General features: G+C 35.3%; 1 protein-coding gene across 3 annotated transcripts in view; it reads right to left on the reverse strand.

Annotated features, from left to right (window-relative positions):
- Positions 1 to 547: 547 nt before the first annotated feature.
- Positions 548 to 13814, reverse strand: part of LOC138335926 (vezatin-like) — a 77688-nt gene continuing 64421 nt past the window's right edge. For all 3 annotated transcript variants that reach the window (XM_069285118.1, XM_069285116.1, XM_069285117.1), the window contains exons 3-13: positions 12826 to 12924; positions 11996 to 12132; positions 11029 to 11322; positions 10470 to 10619; positions 9027 to 9183; positions 8577 to 8649; positions 7085 to 7322; positions 5035 to 5255; positions 4429 to 4526; positions 3045 to 3125; positions 548 to 2408 (exon numbers count right to left, since the gene is read on the reverse strand). In XM_069285118.1, the coding sequence (XP_069141219.1) occupies positions 1512 to 2408; positions 3045 to 3125; positions 4429 to 4526; positions 5035 to 5255; positions 7085 to 7322; positions 8577 to 8649; positions 9027 to 9183; positions 10470 to 10619; positions 11029 to 11322; positions 11996 to 12132; positions 12826 to 12924 (2445 nt within the window). In that variant the 3' untranslated portion in view covers positions 548 to 1511. The remainder of the gene's footprint in view (positions 2409 to 3044; positions 3126 to 4428; positions 4527 to 5034; positions 5256 to 7084; positions 7323 to 8576; positions 8650 to 9026; positions 9184 to 10469; positions 10620 to 11028; positions 11323 to 11995; positions 12133 to 12825; positions 12925 to 13814) is intronic.

Raw genomic sequence — 13814 nt, forward strand, 5'->3', positions numbered from 1 at the left:
CCTTAACCACTCCGCCTTCATTAAAGACCTGTATGGGATAGTTGTCCGGTACTGTATGACCATAGGCTTATGCTTTTGCCACGGCTCAACATCCATCGTCTGTCAGACATCCACTTTTCCCTTTTCAACTTTTAATCCTGAGAGGTCATTGAATAGGCCTCAAGCATGCCCCAATATCACCACGTAGCAGGTGAGTGATTTATAAGGCTTAGCATAATTTGTTTAAACACATTACAAACATATTACCGTTATACATACTATGTGCATATTTTCTTTGAAAAGTATGATGTTACGCTTTCTAACACATTACGTCACAATCGATACCTACCCACAAGGGTAGATAACTGAACTCTGTCATATGCAAATACAGAATAGGAACGTTGAATTGAAGGGAATGGTAATCTCTACGTTATCACCATGTATTTGTTGTATGTGTGCTTATTACCAGTATATGAAATAGTCTAAAAGAGAGCTATTATAACAACTGCACTAAGTCTTGTATTCTGACTAAATTGTATGAAAGTAATATATTAAAAACAACATAAAATTTACTGTTTAAACAGTATCTCATTTTAATACTGATGGATTAAAAAGCATATGAACCATACAATATACCAACAACAGATTCAGTTACACATTGTAACTTTCATAATGACGAAACAAATTTAAATAACATCAATTATGATAATAATAAAAATACCCATTTTATATTGTTACATGTTCAGAAGATCTAGTTATTAAGTTTTCATAACTTGCAACTGCATTTGATTGTGTTACAATTAAAACAACATAAACATGCATCAGGTATGTACTTCTCAATTGAAATTATTCCCATGGCTAATAGTGAAAAAATCTCACTACATCACTTACTCAGACTAAACATTGATTTTTCCATGAGACCCTAGAACATCTGTATAGTTACTAATATTTGTTTTTTTTTTAATTTCCCTCAATTTGGGGATTCATCTGAATTTTCGAAATTTGATACCTCCTGAAAATTATCAAAATAATGGTTTTGCATTTGTATTACCACTTGTCTTATGAAGGATGCTTTCAAAGACTACAACGATAATTCGCAAAAATAACCCCCTGCTTATAAGTTCCAAACAGTAAATAACAAAAATTTGCACCTGTGAAATTAAACAATTATATAGTAATAACTAGGGCAGTTTTCGTTTCGACCGTTTGTAAAAATCATTATTTCAAGTATAAATCCTGACAGACCTGCAGTTTATGATACAGGCATGTGAGGGCTCTGTCAAAGCTCGTCAGAACAAAATATAAAATCACCAGGTCCGTCTTTAATTCATAAACGAACAACTAGGTCCAACCAGTCAAACCGCATTATCGAAAACAGCCAAGGTTTGATTTGTTCCCTATATATCAAGGTTACAAAGTACAATAAATGTAGTGAATAATGAATAATGCACAGAGTCATATGAATTACTTGGCGACATGAACAGCTGTAAATATTGCACACTTTAAACACCGGAACGAAACTTGGTTGTTTACTAATCATCACTTTCATCATCATCGTCGTCTCCGAAGGTAGCCTCGGACAACCCCATGTCACGTGACCTTGCCGCAGCCATGGCAGCCACATTAGAAGAGAAGGACAAATTTGCCCCTGACAACCGAGCCATCCTCTCAGCTAGAGATTCCTGGTCCCTGATTAACGGATTGTAACCGTCGTCATTATTGTCTTTCTCATCTGGTAAACCAGTCTGAGAGTTCTCATCATTGTAACATGAAATATGTTCTGATTGAATAACGCTACGCCAGTCTTTTAAAACTTCTTCACCCTCATCTGATTCTGAGTCTGTGTATTCCGGAAGTTTCACTTTCCGTTTAATGTATCCTCCAGAAAAACGTTCTTCTTCAGAGTCTTGGCTTTCCTCTCCAGATCTATCTTGAAGACATTTTTCTGTCTTTTTATTATCACAATAAGTTAGATTCAATTTGGATTCCTTGTCTTCAGATTCTGATAGATCATCACATTCTGTTAATTGTTTACAGTGTTTAAGATCATCTGAACTGCGACTGTCATTCACTTGTTGAAGTATCAAGATACCTGCTTCAGTTCTCATACACACATCAATTTTATCATCAGTAGATCGGCTGTCGCTTTGCAACTTCTGTGAACAGACTATGTCTGCCATGTTCATTGTCTGTGTAACATTTTTATTAACAATATCTTCATCAGATGTCGCATTTTGTGACAGAGTTACAGCCCCTGAAGTTGTACAAGTCTCTCCATCTGTATCAGATGTTGGTCCATTATTTTGTAATCTAGCCTTCTCCAATGCCTTATTTTCCCGTATCTCCCTCTCTGTGGCACGCACAGAAATCACAGATTTTAACTCTGTCAGAAGTCTCATTGCTTCTTGTTTTTCTTTCTTCTTTTTCTCCTGAAATAGAAAGAAGTCATAAATGAGTCGGCAAATTCTTACTCCCTCAGCCAGCCAATATTTTATTATAATAATTACGTTTGACACACTTTCTTTCTTTTTTTCAGAGACAAAAGATTAGGAAAGTTAGTAACAAGAAGATTTCACAATTAAATATCACCCTTCTGTAAATGCAACAGCATAGTATTTCATTCAGATAATCAAATATTCAGACAGACAGCTAATATGCTCAAGAGAAATGATATTTTAAAAGGGTATCATGGTAGTCGAAGAAACCGAAACCAAAACCATCTTATATGTGATGGTTTAACCTCAACTCTAACCATAACTTGTGACTGTAATGGCCCTGAACTTAACCTATCGAGATAACATTGAGTCTGGTGATTTTGCCTTTGCATATTTCAGAGTTACCTCCCTTGTGAGTAGGTATCCATTAATGTGTTATTATTTTGTGTCAGCGAAATTAATGCTGTTTTCTCTGAAAAACATGACGTAACACTCACAAACACATGACATCACAATCAATGCATGCCTACTCGCAAAGGCAGATAACTCTGAGCCTGTAACATGCTAGAATGGAATAAAAGACTTTTACCAACACACATACAGCAAATAAATTCTTTGCTAGCTATTTACCTTTTCTGCTGGTGACATAAATTCGTCCCAACTGTTCTGGTAGCTATCAACAGGATCTTCAGTGATGTAGGCTTCAAAAACCTGGCAAAATTAACCATACAATGAACTTAATGAATTAATATGGTTTTAATCTAATTCTTTAGCCATTTCAGAATTCGTAGACAACACATAGACAATTAGTCCGCTAAACCTGCCCATATTATTAGGCTTTTTAAATCTTTTTTTTTGCCTTAAATATATACATTAGGCAAAAAAATAAAAAAGCCTAATAATATAGGCAGGTTTAGCAGACTAATAGACAATGTACTTAATATTTGTCCAATATGCATATTTTATCATTTTATATCTATTTTGGGATTTTTATTTCAATAAGGTCTTATACTATGTTTTTAATTAATTAGTCTAGACTGAAAACCTATATGCTTTAGCGGTAATCTATTTTTTCAGCACTTTTTACATCATAAATGCTTCATGCTAAAATAAGATTTGTCTAATTAATCTTTCTGTCTATCGTTTATGTACACATTATGGTGATTGGACTAATAATGCATTACTGTGCTATAAACCTGTTAAAGACTGCTTTTTTGCTAAAATTTTATTGCACCAAAATATGTATGAAAGTTTAATTATTCCTTTGAATCATTTAAGGATTGCATCTTGCTTTGGTCAATCGCACGGGGTGATGAATTGAGTTCTTCTTGAAACAAATTGAATTAACTGCGAACAAATAATGTATTCATGTACAGAGGGCAAATAACTGTGCATAATTAATATTGCTTAATTGTAACTATGATACATAGACATAACACTCAACCACACAATCAAGAAATCCATTGGACATGGTCTAATGAAATACCCATATCCATAGTTAGAGTACATGTAGTTTGTTTGTTACATTGTTACACAAAACTGGATCCTAGTGTTCATTTTCATGCAGAATCCAAAATGATAGCTATGTAGCTAAAGTTACAGTCAAACCTGTCTATACAGGACAACGAAGGGACATAGCAAACATGTCCTTTATAGACAGGTGTCCTTTATACATAGGTAAATTTGTATGTAGTAAATTGCACCAAATGGGGTTGCTGAGTCTGTCATTTATAGACAGGTGTCCTTTATACAGAGATTTGATGAGTCTGTCCATTATAGACAGGTGTCCTTTATATAGAGATTTGATGAGTCTGTCCATTATAGACAGGTGTCCTTTATACAAGGATTTGATGAGTCTGTCCATTATAGACAGGTGTCCTTTATATAGAGATTTGATGAGTCTGTCCATTATAGACAGGTGTCCTTTATACAGAGATTTGATGAGTCTGTCCTTTATAAACAGGTATCCTTTATAGCAAGTTTAATTGTGTTTAATTATTTGTAAAAAATTTACCTGGTCCTCTATAATGGGGTCACCCATTTCAAATAAAGGAATGGGCGGAGCCTTGGCCTTGACCTCTGGGGTTGTGGTACTTAGCTTTGCAGGTTCAGCTGAAGGGTAAGCACAGGAAGTATTTCAATAAAAACAATCTATTAATCTGTGATCACATACATTGTAAGTAAAAAGAATCATAAGATTATCTGTACATTATTTTAACAAGTTAAGAAACACAAGATTCTTTAGTTCGTTCTATTAAATATATTATAAGGGGTTATAAGGGGTTCCTTTGTAACACTTAAAGTAAAAGTAAAAATCATACTTAATGCAAAATGATGTGACTTTTTCAACCTTTTAATAATTCTAACAATTTCATTAAATTAAATTTAATTGAGTTCCTAATCAAAGTACAGTGTAAATTGCTTAAACTGGATGCCAAAGAGACCAGCATATTTGGCAGGTATAGCCAGGTTTCTGGATTATACAGGTTTTATTTACAATTACTAATCATGAAGGGAAATGTCACTTAGTTATGTCGGAATAGACAGGTATCCAGATTACACAAGGGTCAGTTTGGACAAGTTACAGTGTATATAATCACCATGTATATTTGCACCTCACCTTCTTTCTTTTCCTTGACCTTCTCCAGTTTCTCGAGACGACTAATCCCTTCTTCCCAGCAAGCCTTACAGGCATGTAGCTCGTGTTTTACCTGCAGGCGGAGTTTGTCATATGCCTCGTTCATTTTGAGTTGGTCTGTATGGACATCATCATCATGGTCAAGATGACCTCTATTACCCTGGTCAAGGTGAGTCTCCAAGAGTGAGGAAAGGGACCGTACCCTACAAACAAAAGGGAAGGAATAACATCAGTTAACTTTTCATCAAGTTCTTAACTTCCTATTTTTCTGCTCTTTTTCCCCAAAGAATGTTTTAGACCAATTTTGGTTAAAATTCATTTGATACTTTTTGACCAGAGGAGATTTAAAGGATTTAAATATAATGTTTCCCTCCTTTACTGTAGGTCTAGTCAGCCATTCCTGCCCCAGAAAATTAGTCCTATCTAACCCAATAAAACAAAATTAATATAAAAACTGCTATCAATTAATAATAATGATAATAATACTAATTGTTAAACTGACTGGAGATAGCTAATCATCATTGGAGACCCATGGTTGATAACTCCATACTACACCTAAAGATGCTCCACCGCTGACAAATGGTATTTTTTTCACTATCAAAAAACAGGAGCAAACGATTCAGTATTTTTTTTCAGTTACAAAAGTTTTAGCATATAATATTACTTCAAGTTAAAAATATGAAAAACAATTAATTGCATCCTGAAAAAAATTTTGTGGCACTATATCCTATATGGAATGTAGTACTGATTGCGCATGTACAAAAGGCAAAATGAATTATTTTATATTGTTTTTTGTGTTAATTAGGCATATATATACACGATTTAACACCAATTATTGTTCAAATGATGAATATCATTTATGCTCTGTCGGCGGTGGAGCATCTTTAATAAATGTTTCATAGCACAATCAACTGTGTGGGTCTCGGACGAAGGAATATTCCAGTAATGGTGATACAGTGGAACCTCCTAAAACCGAACCTTCTCAAAACCGATCACCTCTAGAAACCGAACATGGATGTTATGTACGGAATGAATTCCTCTTTATTAATAGTGTATAAAACTTCCCAAAACCGATCCCTCCCAATTCCGAATACCGGACCGATTTTAAGATCGGAATAGTCAAATGTAACTAAAATACACTTCTGAAAACCGGCCTTACCTGAGCGACACCGATAGATTGCATTGAGGTCTGATCAACCGACCGTGAAATACACACGTACCTGTACCATAGTTGTCGCATGCCATGTCCTTGGGCATGTATACAGATGTGAAGGCTATAGGTACACGGTAATTATACCCGAGATGGTGGTGTAATTATTTAATCATGTCTATTATGTGTTTAGATATCTAACGAAGGTCTACCATGTGCACGCGGTTTGTTTACTGTAGGAAAACAAGCAGAGCTAGTAATAAAGAGAAAGTTTCGTATTCAAATCACACAGGTTTTTTATTTACATATGTAGTTGTCGGATAACGTAAATTATCTGTATGAAGAAGCCGAAGCCATGTATTGTTTTAGAAAATGGCTATGTCATATAATGACCGGCATCGACTGATCAACGTGTAATTAGACCATATAATTTGATTCTTGACGTAACCGGAAGCGATCGGTCGTATGTAGGTTGCAGACGAGAACATCCCCAAGAACATTCACGCAACTAACTAACTAAACTATGTTTATAAGCGGTATCAAAGTCAAGATTGCTGTAATCCATTCCTTTTAAACGTATGATTCTCTCTTTTGTGATAACATACACATAAGCAATCAATATCGGTCGGTTTTAACAAACACTAGGCATACATGCGGTACACTAGTGTAAAAAACGACTTCCGATCGATTAAATCCGGATCGTGATGATCGGTATTCGGTGCACTTCTCCAAACCGAACCCTCTCTAAACCGGCCGAAATTATATGCACCGACCATGATCGGTTTCGGGAGGTTCCACTGTATATGCAGCATCAAATAATTGAACAGCTATATATACATATGTTGTGTTTTACTCCAAGTCCTCATCATTTTTATAAATCACCTGAGCCAGGCTGCCTGTAGATGAAGGTCTAGACTATGAACCGCCATATATGTCTCTCTCAGCGGGTGTGCATCATCACGAGGGGCATTCTGAGAGGTCTGTGTTCCTCTCCCGTCTATCAGGCAGGCATGGGAGTCGTACACCTGCTGCAGCTTTTGTTTCTCCTCAGACAAGGGGTTCTGAATCCCAGACAAAATGGTTTCTACCTCCATCGTCTCAAGTCTGAGTGTGACCTCACCTACAAACAGTGTTTCATCTATAGACCAAGTTTTATTTCAATTTTGTCCACAATCAGAGTTTAATATGAACCAAGTCTTAGTTCAACCTTCTCAATAAGCAGTGTTTCAGCTAACACAACTTATATATCACTTCAGACTTAACTTCTGATCTATAAACACAGCCATAAACCTGGTCACATATACATGTATTTTATAATGAAGAAATGGACACATTAATCTTTATCAATCTGTTTAAAATCATCTATTTATGGTTTGTTTATTGTTCAGGCACAGTACTTTGTAAAAAATGCCACAAGCAGATAGACTGATCCTTATTTATTCATTTATTTTCTAAGAATTTGTTGTCAGATCCAATGTTATACATAAAGCTGCAATTTTGTCAGTTATTTTAAATTATAAATTCGTTTTGAAGAGATTTATACCAGGTAGCTATGAACCGATTTTAAAATCTCTGCATAATGATTCTGAAATATGAACTGAAATCTGAAATTCACAAGTATTTTGGTCATCTGAATGGGATTCTCATTACAATACATTAACAACCTTAGATTTTCAGCCAAAGTATGCAACAAGATAAGAAAAGATTTTAACACTTTTAGCTCAGACTCCTTTCATACAAAGAAAGCAAAGTGAGAAGGTTTCTATGAAATATTGATATATAACAAATGCTCTAAAAACATAAACAACCATTTAATGCTATGTTAACACCATTCCCCTTTTGACAATTTAGTAATAATTTTAAAATATTAAAATACACATATTTTCTTTTAAAGCTAACCTGACAATCTTTTTTTAAATTTCAGAATCTATAACCACTTTAGAGAAGATAATGACTTAAATGTAAAAGAAAAATTCACTGATCATGTGATTAAGCTATCATTGTTTCAACAACATGAGCTAGGTACATGTAAGTTCATCTTCGATACTCCAGGGGTTTCGATCACATATGACCTCTACACCCCTGGCCATGGACTATCTCATAATAAAACTGGAGGCAACAGAACAGACCAGGTAATTTAGTCGTTTGATGTATATCAAAAGAGCTGTATAACGGTATGCTGTTGACTGTGTGGCTTTGATGTTAGGTGTCACTCTCTCTGTAGTCTTCAAAGGAAATCTTTGCAGGCCTGTGATTGGTCCAATGTTTTCTGCTGAGCTGCCTTCAAATTTTATTATGAGATAGTCAAGGAGTTCAGAGATCGGAAGTGATCGGAACCCCTGGAGTATCAAGGATGATGAAGGCTATAACTCACCTGAATAACACAATGAGAAGGCTAAACGTCGGAACAGCTCAGATATGTGCAGGTCACATAAATGTTTGATCCCCTGGGAAAAAACTTCTGTTATTAAAAGTTAGTAACAGTGTACATTTTTTACCAAATAAATGCCATCATTCTTAATACTGTCTGGATTAGGATCATAAATATATGCTAGGTAGCTTCAAAAAAGAATGTGAGTTTAATAGTAACCCTTGGAATGTCAATAATAGTTAATTATTTCTGGAGCCACAGTGGTCGAGTGGGTAAGATGTCCTCTGGGTCTCAAGTTTGACTTCCATGTAGGACAGCTGTCAGGTACTGACTGCTGGTCGGGTTATCTCTAGGTAAGACTTTCCTCCACTATCTTAACCTGCCTCATAGTATTTTATACAATATCATGCCAAGTATTATTTACATGAAATCAAGCAGAATTTGTTCACTTACCTTTAACGAAGCTACAGAGAAACCGTCTGTGATGTCATACAGGTGTGACTTGCCCTCCTCCCCTTTCCCGTTAGTCTGCACACAGGGACCGTATTCTTCTACTGGTACTTGGGCGAGGTAATTTAAGGCCACATCAATGTCCCCACCCAGGGGATAACTAGTCAACCATGTTAAGGTACTAACAACATGTTGAACTTGTATAATATAATGCATAGTTTGGTTTTATTAGTTTAACTTCCTATTAACAGCCAGGCCCGTCTGATGGATGTGCCAGATTTGTTGGGCGAGGAAAACCTGAGTACCTGGAGAAAAATTATTGACCGTAATGCATAGAGATCTAGTTCCTGGTACCAGATTTTCATGATGTAAAGCGTTAACAGTACAGGCTGGGCTCATTTAATTTCCATATCCAAGCAATTATTAACATTAGGACGTAAAGAAAATTCATGTGTCTGTCTGAAACTGAATTTCGATCTTTCCATATTTCTACTATACTATAACGGTAAAACATGTTTATAACGAACATATTTACAACAAATCCGTGATTATAACAGTCATTTTCATTCCCGGTCCATGTTTCTATTAACAGATTATTAATCTGTACTATGTGTTTAACAAACCATGTTCGTAACCAAATGATTATTTGGTCCCCAGAGTTGTGTTATAACAAATTGATTATTTGGTCCCCAGAGTTGTGTTATAACAAATTGATTATTTGGTCCCCAGAGTAGCGTTATAACAAATTGATTATTTGGTCCCCAGAGTAGCGTTATAACAAATTGATTATTTGGTCCCCAGAGTAGCGTTATAACAAATTGATTATTTGATCCTCAGAGTAGCGTTATAACCAAGTGATTATTTGGTCCCCAGAGTTGTGTTAAAATCAAGTGATTATTTGGTCCCCAGAGTTGTGTTAAAACCAAGTGATTATTTGGTCCCCAGAGTTGCGTTATAACCAAGTGATTATTTGGTCCCCAGAGTTACCTTATAAACACGTTTTACTGTACTGTAACACAGTTCTAACACTTTACTACTAGCCCTCCATACCTCTAGGTATAGCAAGGCCCAAAACCAATGCGAATCAATTGCTGACCATAAAGGTTGGTGTTTTTTCTCTGGGAACGCCTGTTTTCCTACACTTTAATTCTAAACCTCACACATCCTAAAATGACACGAGTGGCTATTTTATTAGGATGTAAAATTAAAAGAAACAAAAATTGAATTCATTAACTAGATGAATTCAGCAATTATTACTGCATATGTATGCACTATTGATATCTAAATTATTTAATACTAAGATGGGCATTATGACAATGTATAATCAAATACTTTGTAACCTAGGATCATAATTAACTCACTGACACCCAAAAGACATATTTAAACTCTTCCATGTGAATGAGTTAAGCCATCACACATTTCCTGTACAATTCAGAAAAAGGATACCAATTGATGAGCAACATGGTCTTATCTTTGGCCAGGAGCATGGTTTCCCTGGCGACACAGAAGAGACAGGAGCGTAGCCTGGGACACTGTCGCTGAGTACTGTGTAGGCTGTTCTGTTCTAGTCTGCTCACTGGATTCTGTTGACTCACTCTGAAATAAAGGTTGGCTTATTACTCTAATGAGACATTAACATGCTAATATAATATTACATTTATCATCAACTTTATATAATATATATATTACACTAATTACAATGAAAGCAGGACATTCATCTGTTCAGCAAGGTTTCTATTTTATTTTTGATATTGATGAAAATCATGAAATGACAAGTTATTTGAAGATTATTTACAAATCATGGATATTAAAATGCATGATCCATTAATTTGATATAAAGATGACAATGTCACAGTGAAACATTTTAAGTTTTAATAGTACACCCAGCTTGATTATTAACTTGTTCACCTTTGAAATTCCATAATGGACTGGTCTAATCTTTGTTTTAGAAGAGTCTAAATGTGGTTTCAGGGGTGAATAAGTTAGTAAGTTCAGGTACACTTACAGAGTAAAGCCACGGGCCACTAGTTCAGCCTCCTGGACCAGCCTTAAGGCTCGTGTGGTACAACGTAACAGTCCTTCACAGCATGTGACAAGCTGGTGGATATGTTTGGAGGCGCAAATGAGTCTGGACTGATGACGGTACAATACAGCCCATCTGGTGATCATTAATACCATGTAACACAAACACAGGCTAGCTGTCACGTCAGTAAGACTGCGGTACTTCCATGGCATCTCCGGGTATACAACACGTCCGTACAAGTAGGCCAGGAGGCATGGCAAGGAAAGTGTCACAAGACTGTTCAAGTATACAATCAGTGTATGTTTATTGTTAGTACTAGATAGTCATAAATAAATCACAAACAAATATTCATTAGTTACATAACAAGGAATTTCAAGGCCTATACTATTATCAAGGGGTTACTATCACTGTCGTAAAATTCACCCCTGAAGTATGTCATAGGAAAAACTGAATGCTGAGAGCATTCAGTCTTGCTTTAACAATTAAAACCGTTTTTGACTTATAACAATTCATTATAAATGTATAATATTTATGTAAAGTAACTGTTAGTGTACAGTACAGTATTTTACTCCTCACATCAAAACGGTATCTTACAAGTGCCCAGATATCTGTTATGAACTTACTTTAGGGTAATTATAAATTTAGTTTGATCAGTGTAACATCTTATTCACAGCCATGGTCATTAAAGAACATGCCAAATACCCAGAGAAAAACCACCACCCTACGGCCATATACCTAGCAACTTCTTCATATAGGATTCAAACTTGCAACCCAGAGGTGGAGGGCTTGTGTAATATGTTGGAAGAAAGCTGGAGAACCTGAAGAAAGACGACTGACTTTACTTATGATTCAAATTCGCGACCAAGAGGTGGACGGCTAGTGTACGACTGTTGGGACATCTTTATTACCACTGCGGCCCATTTACAGTAAATGTACAACCCATACTTACACTGTTGGCCTGACTGTCAGTTTATGAAAAGGTCTGTTCGGCAAAGGTAGAGCTGTACTCAAAATATCTTTGTCTTCATCTGTCAACAGCTTTGACTTGAGTATCGATTTCAAAACCTCGGCTTTATAAAAACTTGTCTGAAAAATTAATGTAACAACAAGTAAGTCATAACAACATTCAAGTGTTAATGATTTAAAAATTACTTTGAGATTAAAGTTTTCATAATTAGCCACTGCTTGTACATTAATGATTATCTTACTCCTTTGTGTGTAAGGTTTTATTCATAAGTATGTTTCATTTAAGTTTTTTATGCCTGCATTACCTAATACTTAAACAGCTGATTCACATCAAACAATGAGTAAGAGTTCATATTTGACTTGTGAAGGAGTAGTTTGTCTATGGCATAGACAACAATGTCGTCAATCAGAACTCCTTGGATGTACAACATTAACTAAAATGTAATAGGTGTAAGAATATGTATACTAAGAAAATTAATGTAAAAGGTGTAAGAATATGTATACTAAGAAAATTAAACATTTTTTTTTTGCCTGAAAACCATATTATTATGCCCTAAGTGCGTGTAAGGAAATAGCTTGTTATTGAAATGTGATTAAAGCCTAATTTTAGAAATTAATGTAACCTTTTCTCCTTCAAGATAGACAACACAGAGCAACAATGAACTGATACTTTTAGAGGGGGAGTGCTGTCGAAGGCAAACATGATGTTATTAGCTTCAAAATGGATGCTCTTGTATCACATCTTAGGTTGTCAATGTATGACAGTTACATCAGAGGAGCTAGTTCCAAGTTGGAATGCTGAAGACTACTTACAAGTCTCTGTAGGTCCTCTGACAGTATTGTCAGTCCCATCAAAGCCAGGATTACTCTCTTTAGGGATGCTAGTGAAAGCCACCATTTTTTATTGGTGTCCTGTATCATACAAAATAGAAATAAGTTGAATATACATTAAGCATTTCACATATTTTCGTTAAAATATAATTGTATATATGTAATAGATGTATATTGTCCGGAGCGCTATTTTCACACACACATCAATTATTAGGTTTGTGAGTGACACCATCTGCATCTGCAGTTCTGCAGAGAAAACGATGACGTCACTTACGGCTTTTTTTTGGATAGTGTGGTTGCTGTTTGTTCCTTCTCTTTGCAAAATGATGATGATACATGATCTACCATCCAGTATCTATCCCACAAATACAGTGTTTACATTTGATGATGATACATGATCTACTATCCAGTATCTATCCCACAAATACAGTGTTATATTTGATGATGATACATGATCTACTATCCAGTATCTATCCCACAAATACAGTGTTTACATTTGATGATGATACATGATCTACTATCCAGTATCTATCCCACAAATACAGTGTTATATTTGATGATGATACATGAATCTATCTATGTATTGATGATACATGATCTACTATCCAGTATCTATCCCACAAATACAGTGTTTACATTTGATGATGATACATGATCTACTATCCAGTATCTATCCCACAAATACAGTGTTTACATTTGATGATGATACATGATCTACTATCCAGTATCTATCCCACAAATACAGTGTTATATTTGATGATGATACATGATCTACTATCCAGTATCTATCCCACAAATACAGTGTTATACATTTGATGATGATACATGATCTACTATCCAGTATCTATCCCACAAATACAGTGTTTATATTTGATGATGATACATGATCTACTATCCAGTATCTATCCCACAAATACAGTGTTTACATTTGATGATGATACATGATATCTACTATCCAGTATCTATCCCAC

Source organism: Argopecten irradians, chromosome 12 (genome assembly GCF_041381155.1).
Source record: "Argopecten irradians isolate NY chromosome 12, Ai_NY, whole genome shotgun sequence".
Taxonomy (NCBI): Eukaryota; Metazoa; Mollusca; class Bivalvia; order Pectinida; family Pectinidae; genus Argopecten; species Argopecten irradians.